At 39.7% G+C, this 18,867-nt stretch overlaps 1 protein-coding gene across 1 annotated transcript in view; it reads left to right on the forward strand.

Annotated features, from left to right (window-relative positions):
• Positions 1-18,867, forward strand: part of LOC125225549 — a 356,301-nt gene that overhangs the window by 328,679 nt on the left and 8,755 nt on the right. Inside the window, exons 11-23 of the mRNA XM_048129307.1 lie at positions 36-201; positions 728-916; positions 1,569-1,684; positions 2,462-2,561; positions 3,090-3,228; positions 4,393-4,460; positions 5,218-5,297; positions 5,780-6,578; positions 7,686-8,567; positions 12,506-12,948; positions 14,779-14,886; positions 15,519-15,555; positions 15,817-15,950. Coding sequence (XP_047985264.1) covers positions 36-201; positions 728-916; positions 1,569-1,684; positions 2,462-2,561; positions 3,090-3,228; positions 4,393-4,460; positions 5,218-5,297; positions 5,780-6,578; positions 7,686-8,567; positions 12,506-12,948; positions 14,779-14,886; positions 15,519-15,555; positions 15,817-15,950 — 3,261 coding nt within the window. The remainder of the gene's footprint in view (positions 1-35; positions 202-727; positions 917-1,568; positions 1,685-2,461; positions 2,562-3,089; positions 3,229-4,392; positions 4,461-5,217; positions 5,298-5,779; positions 6,579-7,685; positions 8,568-12,505; positions 12,949-14,778; positions 14,887-15,518; positions 15,556-15,816; positions 15,951-18,867) is intronic.

Genomic DNA, 18,867 nt, shown 5'->3' on the forward strand with positions numbered 1-18,867 from the left:
TTACACAGTGTTCAATTGTTCATTCATGTCCACAGGAGTTAGATTACGAGCTCCGCCGTCAAACGCAAGACTGTCCGTCGGAGAACGGAGTAGAAGGAAGCGACGCGGAGTGGCCGCACACAGACACCCTGGATTCACCGCACACGGCGCACAATCACACCAACTTCTTAGGTCTACAGGTACAACCTTACACTCCTTACAGCTAGTCGAATCTTAAGTTAGAAATTAAGTGTCATAGGCTGCTGTAGTCTGTAGCTGAGAGATCTGGTGTTAAACATAAGACTGTCAGAACGGAGTAGGAAGCGACTGACTCTTCTTCTTCCTCGGTTCCTCACGGCTGAGGGTCCGTCCACGTGAGGGCCCAATTCTCAAAATTGAAAGTTACAAGATACAAGCGGAAGTCTCTTTCCAACTTGTCATATTAGACATTGACAACCATCTTGTAAATTGTAACTTGTAGTTTCGAGAAATGGGCCCGAGGTCGTTATTTTGTGCACCAAAGCTCTCCATTCAGCACGGTCTTCTGCAGTCCTAATAATAGACGCCTGTGTTAATCCCTGGCAGGCCTTCTTAACAATGTCCACCCAGCGGGTTGACGCTGCCAATAAAACAGTGATAATGAGGAATCGCATGGTAAGAAACATCTGCACAGGCCTGATTTTGCCAAACGATAAAGAAGAAGACAGGGTACCACAACCGACAGGTCACAATACTTTTTTTTTTCCAGCAACAACGCGAATGCTACGGCGAGCCAACGTGGCGGCTCTGCGGGTCGGCTCCGCGTGGAGCGGCTCCGCCTCCCCCGCCGCCCCGCCGCCGCGTGCCCGCGCGCCCCTCGCCCTGTCGCCTGAAACAAGTGACGAGGGTAGCGACCTCTCGCTCATTATCATGGAGAATGAGCTGAGCGAGATGAAAGGTAAGATCCACGAGTTGACTGTGTGGTTCCGCGTCCTGCGCCCGCGCGCCCCTCGCCCTGTCTCCCGAGACCAGTGACGAGGGTAGCGACGTCTCGCTCATTATTATGGAGAATAAGCTGAATGAGTGAGCGAGATGAAAGGTAAGATCCCTGTTAGAGGCAACTGCTTGACGAAATGACTGATTAGTGATTACCTGTATCTCTTGAGCGCCAAGGGATAGCCTTCATCTGAAACAAATATCGAGGATAGGTATGTGTTGTGGTGTGGTGTGGATAGGTTTGTAGCTGTTTCATTTTCCAGAATGTGATAAATGAGTTTTGTCTTGCTTTTTTTATTATTATTATAATTGTGCTTACTCTTGGCCACAGACTAGCCAAAGGCGAACACGTCGGCTTCATTGATAATAAAGTTGAGGCTAAGTTTCTTCTGCCTTTTCATTATTTTAATTATAAATGTACGCTTACCAGAAGTGCCCCGCACGGATGTCGTCCACCCAACGAGCCAACGGATGCCAGGCGCTTCTTACATCCGATAACGGCCACCATTGTCAACATTTTAGTCCACAGACTAGCCTGAATAAAGTTGAGGCTAAGTTTCTTCTGCCTTTTAAGACTTTCTTTGTAAAAACTGACGTGTAATATTTTGTTCTAGTTCAAATGGACACGAGTCGCGTAGTGGTGACACACCTGCCCATCGTGGAAGACGGACTATCGTCAGGCCACGCCTCTGACAATGACAATAATAACCAACTGCCGACCTTACAACAGGTATTATAATATTTATAACTAGATTTTGCCCGCGGCTTCGCTCGAGTTAAATTCGAAAATTGCGGAATACTCCATACAAACTTCCACCCCTCATTTTAGCGAAGTGGGGGGTTCGAAAGAGACAAAAAGTAGCCTATGTCATCCCTTAAAGTCCTTAAACTATCTCCACTTAAAAAAATAAGTCAATCGTCGTTCCGTTTTGCCGTGAAAGACGGACAAACAAACAGACACACACACTTTCCCATTTATAATATTAGTATGGATTGTTATTTTCTCTTTGCACTAAGAGTAAGATTAGTAGAACTTTGAGCAGAATAGAAATAGAAATAGAAATATTTTTTGTTCATGGTAAAATAATTAAAAAAAAACACACATAAATACAGATCAACAACAAAAAATTACTTACACACATAACATCACAATAAGGTAAGTAGGTACACATAATTGCCACGAAGATGGTCCTGACTCAGCATGGTGTTAGCCTGGAGGGCCAACGCTGATCGTCCGTCAGGGCCATGCCGAATGATACCACGGAAAGTATACACAGTACAAAGAATAGTATAGGTATTTTTGTGAATAGTATAGGTACACCAGTCCGCTTTTAAGGCATTAAACGACCAACACGAGCCTACCAAGTTTATATTTCTGAAGAAGACAGGTGCCCTGTAGGTCCCTACCATAGTTTGAGAAACTATTTACATATATGAGAATACTTTTTACTATAATTTGTCTGTTGAATATTTGTACTATATAACTAATCAGTATATTTTTTCGCAGACACACTCTTCGGTGATAATCGAGGAAATAGTGGAGAATGGAACTAGTGCAGAAGCCCATGTGCTCTCGGATGCCGATCTACACTCGTTGGATCCTTTAGGCATGTATACTGGCAAGATCTTTCTGCCACATCTACTACTTTATAATAAACAAACTAAGGTCCTAAAGGTTTTATTGTACATTACATTAATTAAGTTCATGAAATGAGGGTGCCATAACTTTACAGTTACATAGAAATGTAAGGGTATGCGCCCACAGGCGACTTTGTCGCCACAAATTTTTTTTGTCTCTCTCACCATCGGTCTAGTATGAAAGTTGGCCCACGCACCTTTTCATAGAAACACATCCAAGAGACAAAAAATTAGACGTAAGCCGACGTGACTCGGCCGGTGGCTATATTGAATAACTAAGGGATCAGCAACGAAGCTGGTTTTGATTCCAGCATTTGTGACCTATTCCTCCAAGCTAAAAGTTACAAGCGGAAGTCTCTTCAACTTGTCATATTAGACAGCGATTACCACTTGTAATTTTAACTTGTAGCTTTGCGAAGTGTGGGCCAGATCTTGATCACCTTTCCATAGTAAACGAATGAGTTTTATTTAACTACATGAAAGTGTTTCTCTCTTAGCTTGCAGCGAAGTCTCTCCACCGCCGCCGGCGCCGGCGCCGCACCGGCCCGCCGAGGAGCCCGAGCACGCACAGCACACTGCGCATGCGCCCCATGCGCCGCATACGCCGCATGTACCACACGACGACTATCCCAATAGGTAGGTATCCACGAGGAGCCAGACAGAATACCCCAATAGACACGTATACACTACAGCGGTCCCCAGCAACAGCATCGTCTGAAATATCTCTAGCGTGGCACCAACACCCCACGAGCTTGTGCGTGCGCGCAATACCACATGTGAGCACTAAGCACAGAATACGCCGCATGACTACCTAAATAGGTAAATGGTGTAATCAGCCGCGATGACTAAAACCTAAAAGCGTCATGAGTCCTTTCGATCCTACTAGGTAAAAAAAACATCCTTAATTTAATTTTTCCACTTCGTTACCATTTTTGAAACCCTTTGTACAGCGGTTACAATGTGGGAAGTATGTAAAATAATAGAAAAAGGAACCATTTTTTTGCCTCTTGTTTTTTGTTCTAGATCGAAAGAGCTTCTGAGTAGGAGAAACATAAAATTAAACTTAGAAAAATGTTTTTGATAATTATTCTCGCGATTCTCTCTGAAATTTCGCTATTTGCGTTTTCGTTTCGCTTTTTGTTACCTTGAACTTACTAGAAGAGACCTTTGCTTCGCTCGGTCATTTCATTAACGGCTTTAACCTTTGTAATTTATATTACTCGATAAAGGTTAACTGACGTCAATCTTGCTTACATTGCGAGCCACATCTAATACCATTTCTTGATCCCAAATTAAATATGCTAATTTTAAATAATTACCGTCCTTATTGATTCCACCACTCCCGTCAAAATAATTTGTGTTTATTCAATCTAAAAATATTTTAGACCTTCGCCAAGGTTCTTAATACGCTAATAAGGTTTATAATATAAGACATACAAGACATAAACAGTGTTTACAATTTTAAAACAATACAAGATTAAAATTAATGAATAAGCTTATGAAGACAGAAAAAAAAACACAGGTAAAAATAAAGGAAACAATTATTTACCATAAAACTGTAGGTGACTGAAAGTCCAAAAGAGATACTCGTAGATATTTCTATGATGAAGTGCTTACTATTAATAAGGAACTTAAATTTTCCAAAGAAGAAAATGACACTGTTTTATATGTCCACCACAGGACAGGCTGTGCCTAGTGTGGGGACCAGACTAAAATGTAACTCACTGTGTTATTTAAATAAATGTTTCCAACATATGTAATTTGAATCGAAGACTTATTAATATATTTTTTTTTCGCTAGCAGGAAAAGGCCATCGTCAGCACAGAGTACAGACTCCGTGGAAATCAAACCTGCGAGTGGAGATGAAGGTAAAATATTTCTGAACTTCAATTCTATGAAATGTTTTACCTGAAATTTAGTGTCTGAAGTGGTGACTTGTGAGCGAAACTGTGGCGCCACTGTAGCCGTTTTTATTGACCCGCAGGACCGCCGCTCGTTTGTTTTAGTCTGTTATTTTTTTAGTTGCCGTCCAGGGAGCCAATTTTTGAATGTCGACTATTTCGTGAATTTCGTTAAATAATATCTACCCTATGGACGACTTTAATTATACCAAAAGAATCGAAAATGAGTGGGTGATCATTACCACTAGATTTAAAATTACTAGCCGTCGTTTTTCAAAAATATTATTTCGTCGTATTGCACAGAATAGGCTACTTGCCTCCTAGTCAAATCAGCTTCTTTTTATGAACTGTCAAAACGAATTTGTACGACTTGCTAATATGGAATTAATATGAAATCGAATTGAGTGACGTCACGGTCAATTCAGTTACTTTATATACCTCTATTTCTACCTGACTTATTAAATAGAAATTGGATTTAAAAATAACTTCTGCCCAAGTTTTTCTTATAATTATCTGATGCTTTATTTCGTGCATGGTATAAAATATTTTATTTTAAGAACAGTCAAGTTCCCTATTTCAAACGGCGAATTAGTGCGTTCGAAATTCAAAAATCAGTCCCCTGGCTTGTGTTGCCACTCTTGGTGCTGGGTTATTTTCTTAAAATCACAAAAGCAAGGGTTCCGTTTCCTGCATTAGAGAATGTAAAGTAAATAATTTGTTGCAGACGAAGCGGATACGGATCTGGAGACTGACAGGCTATTAGGGCAGCAGAGGACAGACGACCAGGGATTCTTCGACGACAAGGTAAGAAGAGAACTCAAAACAAAATAAAATTAGAATTAGAATACTTTATGCGAACCATGTTAAAGGAACAGTTGATACAATACAATTTATGAAACACATGGCACCCTGTTAGAGGTTTAATTTATGTCCATAGTATAAACCTTCTTATTGTAATCCTGGCCGCCTAGCGAGTACAGATGACATGTCAATATTGATTGACATTGTTGTTGATTTTCTATATTCCTGTATCTTGTGCTAAATATATTCTGCTATACATTTTATTATAAAGTGTGTTTAAATGTAACCCATACATTAGGTTATGGGCAGTGTTGTTTCATAGTTTACCGTTGTGTGCATAGTTTACTAAAATTTCGGAAAGTAACAATAATAATTTTCCTCACGAAAAATTACGCGGTCGCGAAAATTACGTCGAATGGAAATTTATTATCAAAAACGCGTTAATTCACGACAATTTGTGGGCCTGTGTAATCGGCTATGGTGAGGACGACAAAACAACGGCGCAAGTGAGAAAAAGATCAGATGAAAAAGCAAAATCAAAAATTTGCTTGAGCGTTGACAGATCTTGTTTTGTACACTTGATGTCGGCGGAAACGGCGAAAGAAGCCTGGGATGCGCTGGAACGTGCGTATGATGATAAAGGTCTCGGGTCTCGAGTGCGAACACTCCAGAACCTGTGCGCTGTCAAACTTGAGAACTTCAACAGCATGGAAGCTTACGTCAATGAGATTCTATCGCTTGCGCAACAGTTAGCGAATATGAAGAAGCAAGTTGATGATGAGTTTCTTGGTGCGCTGATGCTTAAGGGTTTACCGGCGGAATACGAGCCCATGATCATGGCACTTGAGCATTCGGGAGTTACTATTACGGCCGATCTCGTCAAAACTAAACTGCTGCAGGACCAACGGTGGACTACTCGTGGAGATTCGAGTGAGTGCTTGTCTTCTATGAGAAAAGGCGCTACTGCGAGTGACTCCTGGACGAGAAAAGCGCAACAGCACAAGGACGAGTCTAAAACGAAGGAAAGTCCTGGTCGTAAGAGAGAACCGTGGTGCTGGAAATGCAAACAAAAAGGTCATCTGAAGAAGAACTGTCGCAGTGACGTCGGTTGCTTGGGATACTGTGATTTGTCGGCATATAGTACTAGAACGGTGTCTGGATCTTCGTGGTATGTGGACTCGGGAGCAACAAATCATATGACTAGCAAGCGCGATTTGATGACAGACTTTAGATCGCAGAGTGGATACATCACTATTGCTAATGGAGATAAACTGCAGTGCACAGGTATAGTTAATGTTAAGTTGTCGGATGATGCGATGTTAACTAACGTGCTGTTTGTACCTAAGCTGTCTGTTAATCTCATATCTGTTTCTCAATTGATTAAGAGTGGTAGTACTGTTTATTTTGATACTACTGGTTGTACAATTTCTATGTCAAGCGATGTTTTACTTAAGGCAAAAGACGTAGGAGGTGTGTACAAACTTCATACCTGCAGTCTAAGGGCAAACGTGACTATTAGCACTTCAACTTGGCACAAACGTCTTGGTCACTTGAATGGCAACAATATGAGGCTTTTGAGGCAGGGACTTGCTAATGATATTAGTTTTCAGGACGACCCTTGTAAAGATGTCGCATGTGAGGTTTGTTTAAAAGGAAAACAAGCGCGGTTTCCTTTTGTCAGCAATCCTGAGAAGCCTGTGGCCGCAAATCGGTTGGATTTAATCCACACGGATTTGTGCGGGCCGTTGCCGGTGAATTCGCTTGGAGGCAAGAGGTACATCCTGACATTCTTGGATGATCATACGAGGAAGGTGTTCGTGTATTTCCTGAAGAATAAAAACGAGGTGAGTCAATACATGAAAGACTTTATTACTCTAGTTGAAACCCAAACTGGCGATAAAGTGAAAGCCTTGAGATCTGATAACGGGACCGAGTATGTGAACAGAGATCTTGAAAATTTTTTGAAAGGTAAGGGGATAGTCCATCAGGTGACAGTGCCTTACAGTCGACAGATGAATGCAGCTAGCGAGAAGCTGACCCTTCTGGAAAAAGTAAGATGCCTGTTATATACGTCAAACCTAGATCACAAATTTTGGGCTGAAGCTGCTCGTACAGCGGCATATTTAATAAACGTGTCTCCTTCAAAACGGCTATCAGGAAAGACACCTGAGGAAGCCTGGACAGGGACGAAAGTAAGCTTGAAAAACTTACGTGTGTTTGGCTGCGAAGCTTACGCTCACGTTGACAAAGTAAAGCGAAATAAGCTTGAACCCAAAAGCAAGCGTTGTATCTTTCTCGGCTATGAGAGTAGTGGATATAGGCTGTACGATTTGGCGAAAAATGAAGTTTTTCGTAGTCGTGATGTTGTTTTTAATGAAACAATTTTTCCAGGCGCCAGTGGCAAACGATCTGTGGAGATATTCTTCCCTGCAAGCGGCGATACTACTGTTGAAGTGTGTCACACGGAAGATCAGCCCGTGGTTGAGCTTGAGGCGGAGATGCCATTGCTACCAAAAGTAGATCCTCAGGTTGAGGCGGAGAAGCCGACAGAACCTGAAGTTTGGATTGAGGCGGACGTGCAAATGCCAAGTTCATCTACTGACACAAGTGGTGCTCTACAGGAGCCGGATGGAGATGGACCAGCCTATAATTTACGATCAAGAATACCGAGATGCACTGTAGCGTCGGCACTCGTGGTAGAGGCAAGTGAACCGACAACTGTTAAGGAGGCCTTGCACTCGAGTGATAGCAAGCTGTGGCGACAAGCTATGCAGGATGAGATCGATTCGTTTAATAAGCATGATGCTTGGGAGCTTGTTGACAGACCGGCGGGCAAAAATATTGTGAAGAATCGGTGGTTATTTAAGATAAAACGCGATGCTAATGGAAAAATAGCGTGTTATAGAGCACGATTGGTTGCGAAAGGGTTTACCCAGAAGTTCGGAATAGACTATATGGATACTTATTCTCCTGTGGTGCGACATAGTTCATTGAGAATGTTGCTGTCTCTTGCGGTCGAGTTAGATCTGAAGATTGATCACCTAGACGTCAAAACTGCCTTCCTGAATGGCGATTTGAGTGAGGAGATTTATATGGCACAGCCGGAAGGATTCGTCCAAAAAGGCAATGAGCATAAAGTCTATAAACTAAAGAAGGCTGTATATGGATTAAAGCAGGCGTCCCGCGCCTGGTACGAAAAGGTAAAGGAAGTTTTAGTAGCAGAGCAGTTCACGCAGAGCAAGTACGAGAGCTGCATCTTCAGTCGCCGAGTGGGTAAGCGAACCATTATTATCGCACTTTACGTAGATGATTTTTTCGTTTTCTACAACTGTGATGAGCTTGCTAATAAGCTGCAAATGTCACTGAAGTCCCATTTCACCATAAAAGACTTAGGTGAAGTTAAACATATGCTGGGCATTAAAGTAGATCGCACTAGTAGTGAGTTAAAACTTAGTCAGAAAAACTATATTGAAAATTTGCTCGAACGTTTCGGTATGAAAGATTGCAAAGTTGCAAAGACGCCCTTAGACGTAGGTCTGAAGTTTACTGATAGCGTTACTCACGATAGTAGCTTACCATATCAGGAGTTAATTGGTAGCCTGATGTATTTGTCTGTGACCACTAGACCTGACATTTCATTTGCTGCCAGTTTTCTGAGTCAATATAATAGCTGTTACACTACTGAACATTTTGCTGCGGCTAAACGTGTGTTGCGTTACTTGAAAGGCACAATGAATTTAGGTCTTGTGTACAGGAAAAGTGATGTTAATGACAAATTTGGTGTGTTCGGATTTACTGACGCCGATTGGGCTAACGGGGCTGATCGTAAATCATACACCGGGTACATGTTTAAACTAGGTCGGAATGTTTTTTCCTGGGGTTGTTATAAACAATCATGTATCGCACTATCGTCTACCGAGGCGGAGTACATAGCTTTATCCGAAGCTGCTAAAGAGGCGGTATACGTCCGTGCGGTTCTTGCTGAGTTGACAGGTTTTTGTAGTACTGTTACTCTGTATAGTGATAACCAATCTGCTGCTAAGCTGGCCACTAATCCGGTATTTCACAAGCGCTCAAAGCATGTGGACATTCGTTATCACTATATACGCGAGACTATTGATAATAAGATCGTTGAGCTTACATATATGCCTACTGAGCAGATGACTGCTGATATATTTACTAAAGCATTGATGTATTATAAACATAAGTCATTTGTTCAAGACTTGCTAGAAGTCGTCCAAGATTAAGAGGGCGTGTTAGAGGTTTAATTTATGTCCATAGTATAAACCTTCTTATTGTAATCCTGGCCGCCTAGCGAGTACAGATGACATGTCAATCACCCTGGTAGGGCATTGCAAATTAATCTTATATCTAGTTATATGTATATTAGTAGGTACCAGCAGCGGCTGGTCCATACAAGCCGATTCCCACCGGCTTGCCTAAAATTGATTAGTAGTAAAGTACCTAATGTTAAAGTAGGTTTATTTTTGCTCAGTGTTGCCTAGCAGAAATTTTCACCAGCCGCCACTGGTAGGTACACAAGCACATAGTTATACGTTATACAATAAGACACAAATCTTATAACCTAGTATTTATTTTAAATAATAACTAGTTCGTTAAAAAAAATCTAACCTAAATACTCCTAGTAGTTGGTGAAAAATCCTTAGTCTAAATATAAAAGAGAAACTGACTGACTGACTGACTGACATATCAACGCACAGCCGAAACCGCTGGTCCTAGAGATTCCAAATTTGGCACGTAGGTTCATTATTAGACGTAGAGGAGCACTAAGAAAGGATTTTTCAAAATTCACCTCCTAAGGGGTGAAATGGGGGTCCAAAGTTTGTATGGGAAAACAAAATTAGATTAGTACGCGGGCAAAGCTGCGGAAAAAAGCTAGTTACCTATGCATATAAAATGACGACAGGTCAAGGGACTAGCACATCATTATTAACAACAGAAAGCAAGCCAATTTTTTCTTCAATCCTTTACCTTACAATGTAAGGCTTACATCAATAAACTAGTAAAGAAAAAAACTATAGAACAGCCTGCCTTCATGGTCCACAAACTTCTAAAACTACTTTCGAGATGTAGACCGGAAACAGACCGTCAGCGTTTAATCTTCTTATGCATGAGTTGCGCGACAAACTACCATTAGGTCAACTACTCTAGCGTACTGTCCAGGTATTAAATATAGACGCTGACAAAGCTCCAAAAATAGGTATGCACGACTTTAATGCTCATACTTTAAGGGCGTGGATACATGTTTTTGGAACTTTGTCCGCGTATATATTTAATACTTGACTGTATAGTCTGTATAGTGTCTGAACGTATTTGAATACATTACGAACCTCGTATGGTGTAGTTCCAAAAGGGCTTATGTTAGTAGCAAAGTGGTGTCACTTAGGATTTATTCGTGGAACGGAATGCACTGCGGCTGTTGAATGTTGAAAGGACGTAAACCATTAAGAAATACATACATAGATACGACTTTTCATTTTTAATCGGCCAATGCGACTCAGATTCAATGCGTTCAGCACTAGTGGTTGGTAATAGGCATTAGTTCGTTAAACTAAGGTTTACTTTTGATGATTTTTATTCGTCGTTGGAACAATAGTACCTATTTAATCACGCTACTTATCATGTGCGGTTAATTATAATTGATCATACATTCCTGTTCAAGGTCTGAATCAGTAATATAAAATGTTAGACTGTTGTTACATCTACCTATTCAAACTTAAAAAAAAAAAGTTTTCTTTGGCACGATCAGCTGGCTATATTAAACGTTAATTCCTTGCAATACGGTTTACCCAGCTACTACAATGCCGTCAGATTATATCGAAACGGCCGAGACGACCAATATATCTGAAAACCACTAAAGCCTTGACAAACAGAGACGTGTAACGTGTTCAAATATTAATGAGACCAGGCAGGCAAGCACGGTCGCGTGATAAACGATATAACGTCAGGCCGTCCTTTTCACACTACATTGTAAGTGCGATAGGGACGCACCGATGCGATAAAGTTTATCCAACTAAGTGTGCTACGCCCGCTGCTAGTCCGCTCCGTCTTATTTGTAAGTCAATGTAAGTTTATAATTATATTACACTAGCTTTTTCCCGCGCCTTCGCCCGCGTAGTAATCTATTTTCCCATACAAACTTTGGACCCCCATTTCCCCTTAGGAGTTGAATTTTGAAAAATCTTTTCTTAGTGCTCCTCTACACTTTTTAAAGAACCTACGTGCCAAATTTGGAATCTCTAGGACCAGTAGTTTAAGCTGTGCTTTGATATGTCAGTCAGTCAGTCAGTTTCTTCTTTTATATATTTAGATAGTACTTACTTAGTGTGACTATAAAAAAAAAATTTTTGATTTGTTCCTCGATTGAACAATTTTCAAATATTAATGAGCACCCAGGCCGTCCTGGTATATCTGACGCGGACACAATAGTCTTAATTATGAGACCGCCGCGCGCTGAGGTCACGCGCATGATTTAGATCGAGCGGCCTTGCTACAATATTGCTGAGATGCGTGGGAGTGGCTGTTTGTGCCTACTCGGTCTTCGGCTCTGAGAGGTTGCGAAATGAAATGGGCTGGTTCTTTATCTTGATTTGTTTATTTTAGTTTTAAGTCGAATGTAAACTTGTTTATAGTATATTTTGGTTATTAATTAATTGAAATTAATTAAAGTTATTAATAGATAACGTTAATTAATGTATAGGTGAGATATGGAAGGACTAAAATATTTAGTTGTTTCACCTTTACCCCAAAAAAATAAAGGATACGATTTTATAATTACAATTTAAATGAATTAGAAAAAGTCAATTCGAAATACATACATTCCAATTTTTTTTAAGAAAATATATTTCATAAGATTTGTTGAATATTAAATCCAATATGTCATATGTATTGCAACCTACAAATTGTAATACCCACACAGAATGCAATTACATATAGAGCAATCTATATTTTTAACAACTAATAAAACTAATTGTACATTGATGATGATAACAAGTACCTGACTGCCCGGTAGCGTTGCGTTTTCTTACATCAGCGGCAGTTAAACATGTAACCACTCTGTTTTATCTTTGCCCACCCATATGTTTACACATCATAACATTGCGGGCAGTGCCAGCGCACCATGTGAGTCGCGCGCATGTACAGATACCGTATCTGACCACTGATAACAAATGTAACGCTTAATCAATAAAACACCTTCACCTTTTTAATTCTCGCCATGACCGACGACGAAAAAGAACCTTGCCTAGAAAGCGGCCAGTGCGCGCCGGACCGTAAAGAGGTTTATAGTGATAACGAAAATAATAATGTAGTCAAAAGTGTCGCAGAAAAAGAACCTTGTTTAGTCCCAAAGGATATGGATCAATGTGAGACAGAGTGCAAGGAAAATTCCGAGGTCATTTATAGAGAATGTGAGAGTGATAATAGTGAAATAGCCAAAGTTAGTGAATCTTTAGAAAATAAACAAAGTGGCCAGTTAGAAAATATTGAATGTTCTGATAAGGATTTAAAAGAAACATGTAGCGTGAATGAAGAAATAAGTGACTCAAATTGTGATGAAATAAGTGTTTCAAAGAATGATACAGAGTCCAATGAGGAAATAATACAGGATACCAAGAATTGTGATGCAAAGAAGGTTAGTTTATACATTGGGTTTTTTATCAGTGTTACTTTCTACTGTATTCTTACTTATGAATAATGTATACTAGTCTAGTGGATTCATTGCAGTTTAATTGCCTTCGTTAAGACGATCTTACGTTTTTATTAGAGCGGTATTGAGAGGCTGATTGCATGTCGCTGTAATGTAAATAAATAACTTTGAATATAGGTATAAATAAACTATAGCTGTAAACAAATAGGGCGTAGGTTAAATGTAAACAAACACATCATATGCTGACTGATGATGACATTTTCTGTTAATGTAACAACCGTTTTCGTAACTGATAAGATAACAGTATGCGTAACTTCTTAAACACGTTAAGAAACTTTTCTTACATTGCTTTATTTACAAAAAAATCTAATTGAAGTAAATAATAACGCAAAAGTATTAATTAAAAAAAAATAAAACTATAAACGATGACCACACACGAATGCATCGTTCTCCATCCGTATAAAGACTGTATCGTTAAGTATGAAGACAACTTTGAGTAGCCGTATTTATTTGCTATTATATTTTTTTCTTATAACAAGCCATGGGCTTAATAAGGCACATAATAAGGTACACATTTTGTCCTAGAAACTCGACGTAAAGCATATGGTTTAGACAGTATTGACTTAATCCTCCCGAGTACCAATTACGATTCCGGACAAATGCTACTAGAAAATTCACAAAGTGCGTAAAAGACGATACGATTGCGAAAAAATTGTATGGTGCGAACCTCAACGACACATGATCCACAAAGCAGAATATCTGGACATAGTCTAGCCACTGTTATTTAAAAAATATAGTTCAGGATCTGTGTATGGCGGCCATTTAGAGAATGTGGCATGGTGCTTACTCTAACTCCGACTTTGATGTCGAATTTGACTATCATACATTGTTTATATCGATCTGGTTTAAGCACTGTTCAAACACCATGAATGTCAATTAGACTTTGGCCTATGGCTAATTTTTTTATCTGTTTCTCTCATCCTGCTAGCATCAAAAATTTACGGCAATCCGGAACGTTGCTCAAAATTGTGTTTTTTTAAATTATATAAATTCGCCGCATTTATTCTACAAGTACCCAATTGGAAAAATCATAAAGAGGACTCTTAAAGAATATATTTTGGCAGCATATTAACCTTTGTTTGTTGAAATCGTACAAAGAGTCATTGAAATATTCTCAAATTAAGCCAGATAGGGGTTGTCCGAAATTTATTTGCTAGACCTTAATGAAAGTACCATAAAGTCCCTAAAATAAAAAAATATCAGACCTTCTTATATCAAATAGTACTTACCAATACCTTAAGATCATACTCTCGGAACATAATAATACAAAATTATGCACATGTCAACATTTAGACGAGGTTTGTTTTGTCCTTATACTTAACGATACAGTCCTTATCCCCTTGTTCATATTGAATTATATTAGAGTACATAGCGACATAATTGCATACATGCATCTAACCTAGCGCAACCCTGGGGCACATCCAGGCGAAAGGGTTATATATGAAGGTCCTGGCTTCCCTTTGAGGCTTGGCCTGGTCCGGCTTCCTGAGGCAGAGGGACAAAGCTAAGCAACTCTTGCTAAAATCAAATCTACTACTTACACCGTGATGTGAGCGAGATTCTCTCAAGGATTTTTATGAACCACCATTTTGGGGGGAATGCAATTACGCATACCACTTAGGTGCGGCGATGGACTCAACTCTACCCACTAAACGACCGGGCTGCAGGAACACTTGCGCTTTTCGTCTACAGTACCACCAGCACCAGTCCGCAGACCATAGCTCAATATTAAATTAATAATCGCTTTGCTTCCAGGGATGGCGCAAACCGAAGTCGCGTACGGTGATGCCGGCGGGTAGCGTGTCGGGCGGCGCGCGGTCCCCGCCACACGATGATCAGGATGAAACTCTTCACAATGGGAAGGTTAGTTTTAAGTCTACCTGTACCTAATAGTCGACCAGGCGGGCTATTATGCTTGCAATTTTATCGCTTTAATCAATGTGGATAACACACGTGTCACTCTCACACTGACATACTTGCCAGAACGTGACGGATGCTTTTTCCACGTAAATAGGTGATAAAATTGCAAGGCATCATAGGCCTGCTGGAGTGCTGTCAAAAGTAGTACAAGTTATTGAGATGAGAAAAAGCATGAAAAGGCAGATCTAAAATCTCGAAATTTTGTGTTATGTACAGAAGTTATTCAAAATCTTTACGTTGTAATTTCAAGGAAATGTCTGAACATGGTCCGAACGTGTCATGATATTTTTGTCGGCGTTAGTACAAAAAGTACTGACGTTGACTTGACTTGAGTTTCCGGAAAATATAATGGAAAACGATTAATGCTACTATTGCCACTACATCTGTAATTAACGGATTAGATACCCTACTTGTGTTAATTAAGCACAACTCTTTAATTAATGTGAATTGTGAACCTTGGCCCTTCGATTGCGTTGGCGGATCCAAACTTACCGTGTAGAATGTCATTTTACTACCTACATTAGTATCTAAATTAACATTTGATATTAATACCGACCTGTTTTATTCGTTTTCAGGATAAAGATGGAAAAAAGAAAAGCAAAAACAAAGAAGGTGAGTTGTTATTTTTTCAACAATAGGTGTATCATGAAATTACAAATTATGAAAATATCCAACTTTTTAATGCATTACTAACCTAAATTAATTTTTTCTGCTACTTTTGGACTTTTGGTGAGTTTATTAATTATTTGGTTGTATAAAATGAACAATAGGTACCTAATACCTACTTACTTTTTTGTAAACAACCCTATTTCCGTCAATTAACCTCAAAATACTACAACAAACAATAAACAAGTGATATTCTTACTTTTCCAGATATGCGTTCAGTTCTCATCGAAGGCGTGTTATTCCGCGCGCGTTACCTCGGCTCCACCCAGCTGGCCTGCGAAGGACAACCCACTAAAGCTACCAGAATGCTTCAGGCCGAGGAAGCTGTCTCCAGAATCAAGGTAACATTGGCTGTTTGACCATTCCACATCCTAACATTCCTAACCTCAAAGGTTTTGGAGGGAAATGCACGCCATCTTGAAAACCATAGACTAACGATGGAGTTTGACAGACGCGTTTAGTTTTTCCAGTAATAAAAAAACATTTTAAATTACTGGAATAACTAAGCTGTGATTTATTATAATAATAAAATAAAAGTTGTACTAATATCGTTTTCGAATTTATTAGACAGGTTGCACAATAAACTAATATTTTCACTATTTTCTTTAACTAATTTGCATTCTCATAAACTCAAACGTGGTAAGAACCACATTTGCCAGTGTGAATCGGTATAAATGTAAAATATTATTTTAGTAGACTTGCATTGGAAAGAGCATGGAATTACTTCTTCTATCTTTCACTGTGCCTATATCATTGCACCGAACAAAAAACAACTCACTGGCTACTAAAACTTTCTTCCTCTTGTCTATGATTAGGACTACTAAAATACTCAGACACAACACTATTTAAAAACAAAAAAGATACTTACTCTGCCTTTTTAAAATTCGAACACTACCCAACTTACGCTATGGGCACCTTACCTTCGCACGGCTACCTGTCTCTAATCATTTTGTATATACTTACGTAATTTCATGCTCATTAGGCTAAGTGTTTTGAGAATGCTAGTGGGTTGTCCTTACCTTAGTACCCATAGAGGTGCGTGGATAAAGACCGTAACCGTTTAAAGCCGTTTCCGCTGATTGACATGGCACTAGAGTATTTTTTTCAGTGTGCTCCTCACCCCTCGACCCGACCCAGGAAGACTAAAGTCATGGCCGGCTAACCTCCTCTGGATTTTTGTCGCTTGTCGCTTGTCGCTCTGCTTTTCCCCTTTTTTGCACTTGTTTGGTGAAGGTAAGATGCTATGCTACCTTTTCGCATGCTCACGGTGTTTTTGTACTGGAAAGAATACACTAAAATTATCAAGTGCTATTTTTTGCTGCACATTTTTATTCTTAAATTCAGAATTTTACAATAAGTTTTTGTCCTAATAAAGAGCGTGTGAGAAGAAATAAAGCATCAACCTATTAAATAAACATACTTTGTTTGGAATCTTAGCCTCAACACGAAATGTAGCTTATTTATATTACACTGGATAATAGGTAATTCAATCGTTTACACTTTTGCAACTTTGACTCATGCTTTGATTGTGATATTTTAGTTAGAAATAACCGAACTAAATAGTTATTATATATATTTTTTGTAGTGACATAGTCTTAAAGCAGATTGACGGTTTTTCTTTTTTGAAGAACGCGTTATTTTAAGTTACTCGGCACGGCATAAATAAAATAATGTCCTAGTGTCACCTTGACTCGTTGTAAGTTTATGGTCTTTTATTAACTTTGTGTTTTACACCTAACGGTGACCACTTATTTCTAGATTAGACTATAAACTTAATAGGGGATGTGAGGACTTTCATTATTATTCTTTCTTCAAAGTTAATTACATAGCAGTTCACCTGATTATTATGGCTTAACGTCGAAAAGCAAAATTATTATATTCTCACTCATTTTGACACATTTATGTCTAATATGATGAATCAATCACATAACTATAGTTAGGTACTACTACATGACTAACATTCTTCTTAACGCTCTATGCAAGACACATAGTGATACACTGTGTATAATTTGATTAATCTCATCACGCACGTTATGTGCATTGCGTTCTTGCATTTTAAATATTTTAATCATTCCCGCTTAGCACATATCAGAGAGAAAAGAGTTATATTTGCTCAAGTCCAATTTATTAATAGACAATTCTTCTTTAAGTAAACTGCTGCACATTGACTAAGGGCCTCCGCTATTTTTTTTAACCGCTGGCGCGGACGCCCACCGCGTGCGCTGTTTATACAATTTCTTATTAGACGGGGCGTCCGTTTCGGGGATCCGCATCAGCTAGCGGAGGCCCTAAGGGACCGCCCACATCAGAGCGTCGCGTGTCTCGGGGCGCGCAACGGACGTCCGCGCCACGCCACCTGAGTGTAATTCAAAAAACGTCTCCTCAGTACATTTTGTATAGGAAGGACGTAAGACGCGCCGCCAAGCGGCGCGGCGCGCGCCACGCCGCCGGTACACTCAGGTGGCGTGGCGCGGACGTCCGTTGCGCGCCCCGAGACACGCGACGTTTAAGTGGGAACGCTGACTAAGACACTCGATTTTATGACACGGTTTTTTTGCAAGTTTAAGCCTTTAAAACTCTTTACTCTTAGTTTATGGTCATGTCATGTTCACGCGTCCGCTTTACGCACGTTTCATTCTACGCACAATGTTACCCGATTCACACCGGCTCAGGTGGCCGATCACGTCGTACGGAATGCACTCGCGGACAAGCTTCGCCTTCGCACAGAAGCCCTTTGACTAATTAAGGATTTTCGTTAGGACGCTTTCATAACAGGGACGCTCGCTTCTCACATCATTGTTGAGTGTTTTCGAGTTGTTTTGCTTGCTTTTGCGCATTGCGGGATATGTGTTTTAATCATGTGTGGGAGAAGTTAGCTTATGCAAATTATGATTTAGGGAAAATGAAACAAAAACTATGATTTTCATTAGATCGCATATCTTTTATATGTCAAAATCACATAAACCGGTTAAAATTTGATTGGCAGTCTTTACTTAAATACCTAATAGTGTTTTTGATATGCGCAAAGTTTTCTGATGATTCGTTTAAAACAAATCTTACGTCCTTAAATAGTTATCAATTCCATTAAAAAATCGCGCGAATTTTCCTACAACTACCTGTACTAATAAATTATATGACTTCACGAATATCCTATGGCCTGTTTTTGTCACGAAAAGATCACAAAGATCAAAATATCGCAGACAGATCTCAAAATTCTTTAAACGGCTGCCTGCATACCTAAATTGACGAATAAATGTA

The sequence above is a fragment of the Leguminivora glycinivorella genome, chromosome 4 (genome assembly GCF_023078275.1).
Source record: "Leguminivora glycinivorella isolate SPB_JAAS2020 chromosome 4, LegGlyc_1.1, whole genome shotgun sequence".
NCBI classification, from domain to species: Eukaryota; Metazoa; Arthropoda; class Insecta; order Lepidoptera; family Tortricidae; genus Leguminivora; species Leguminivora glycinivorella.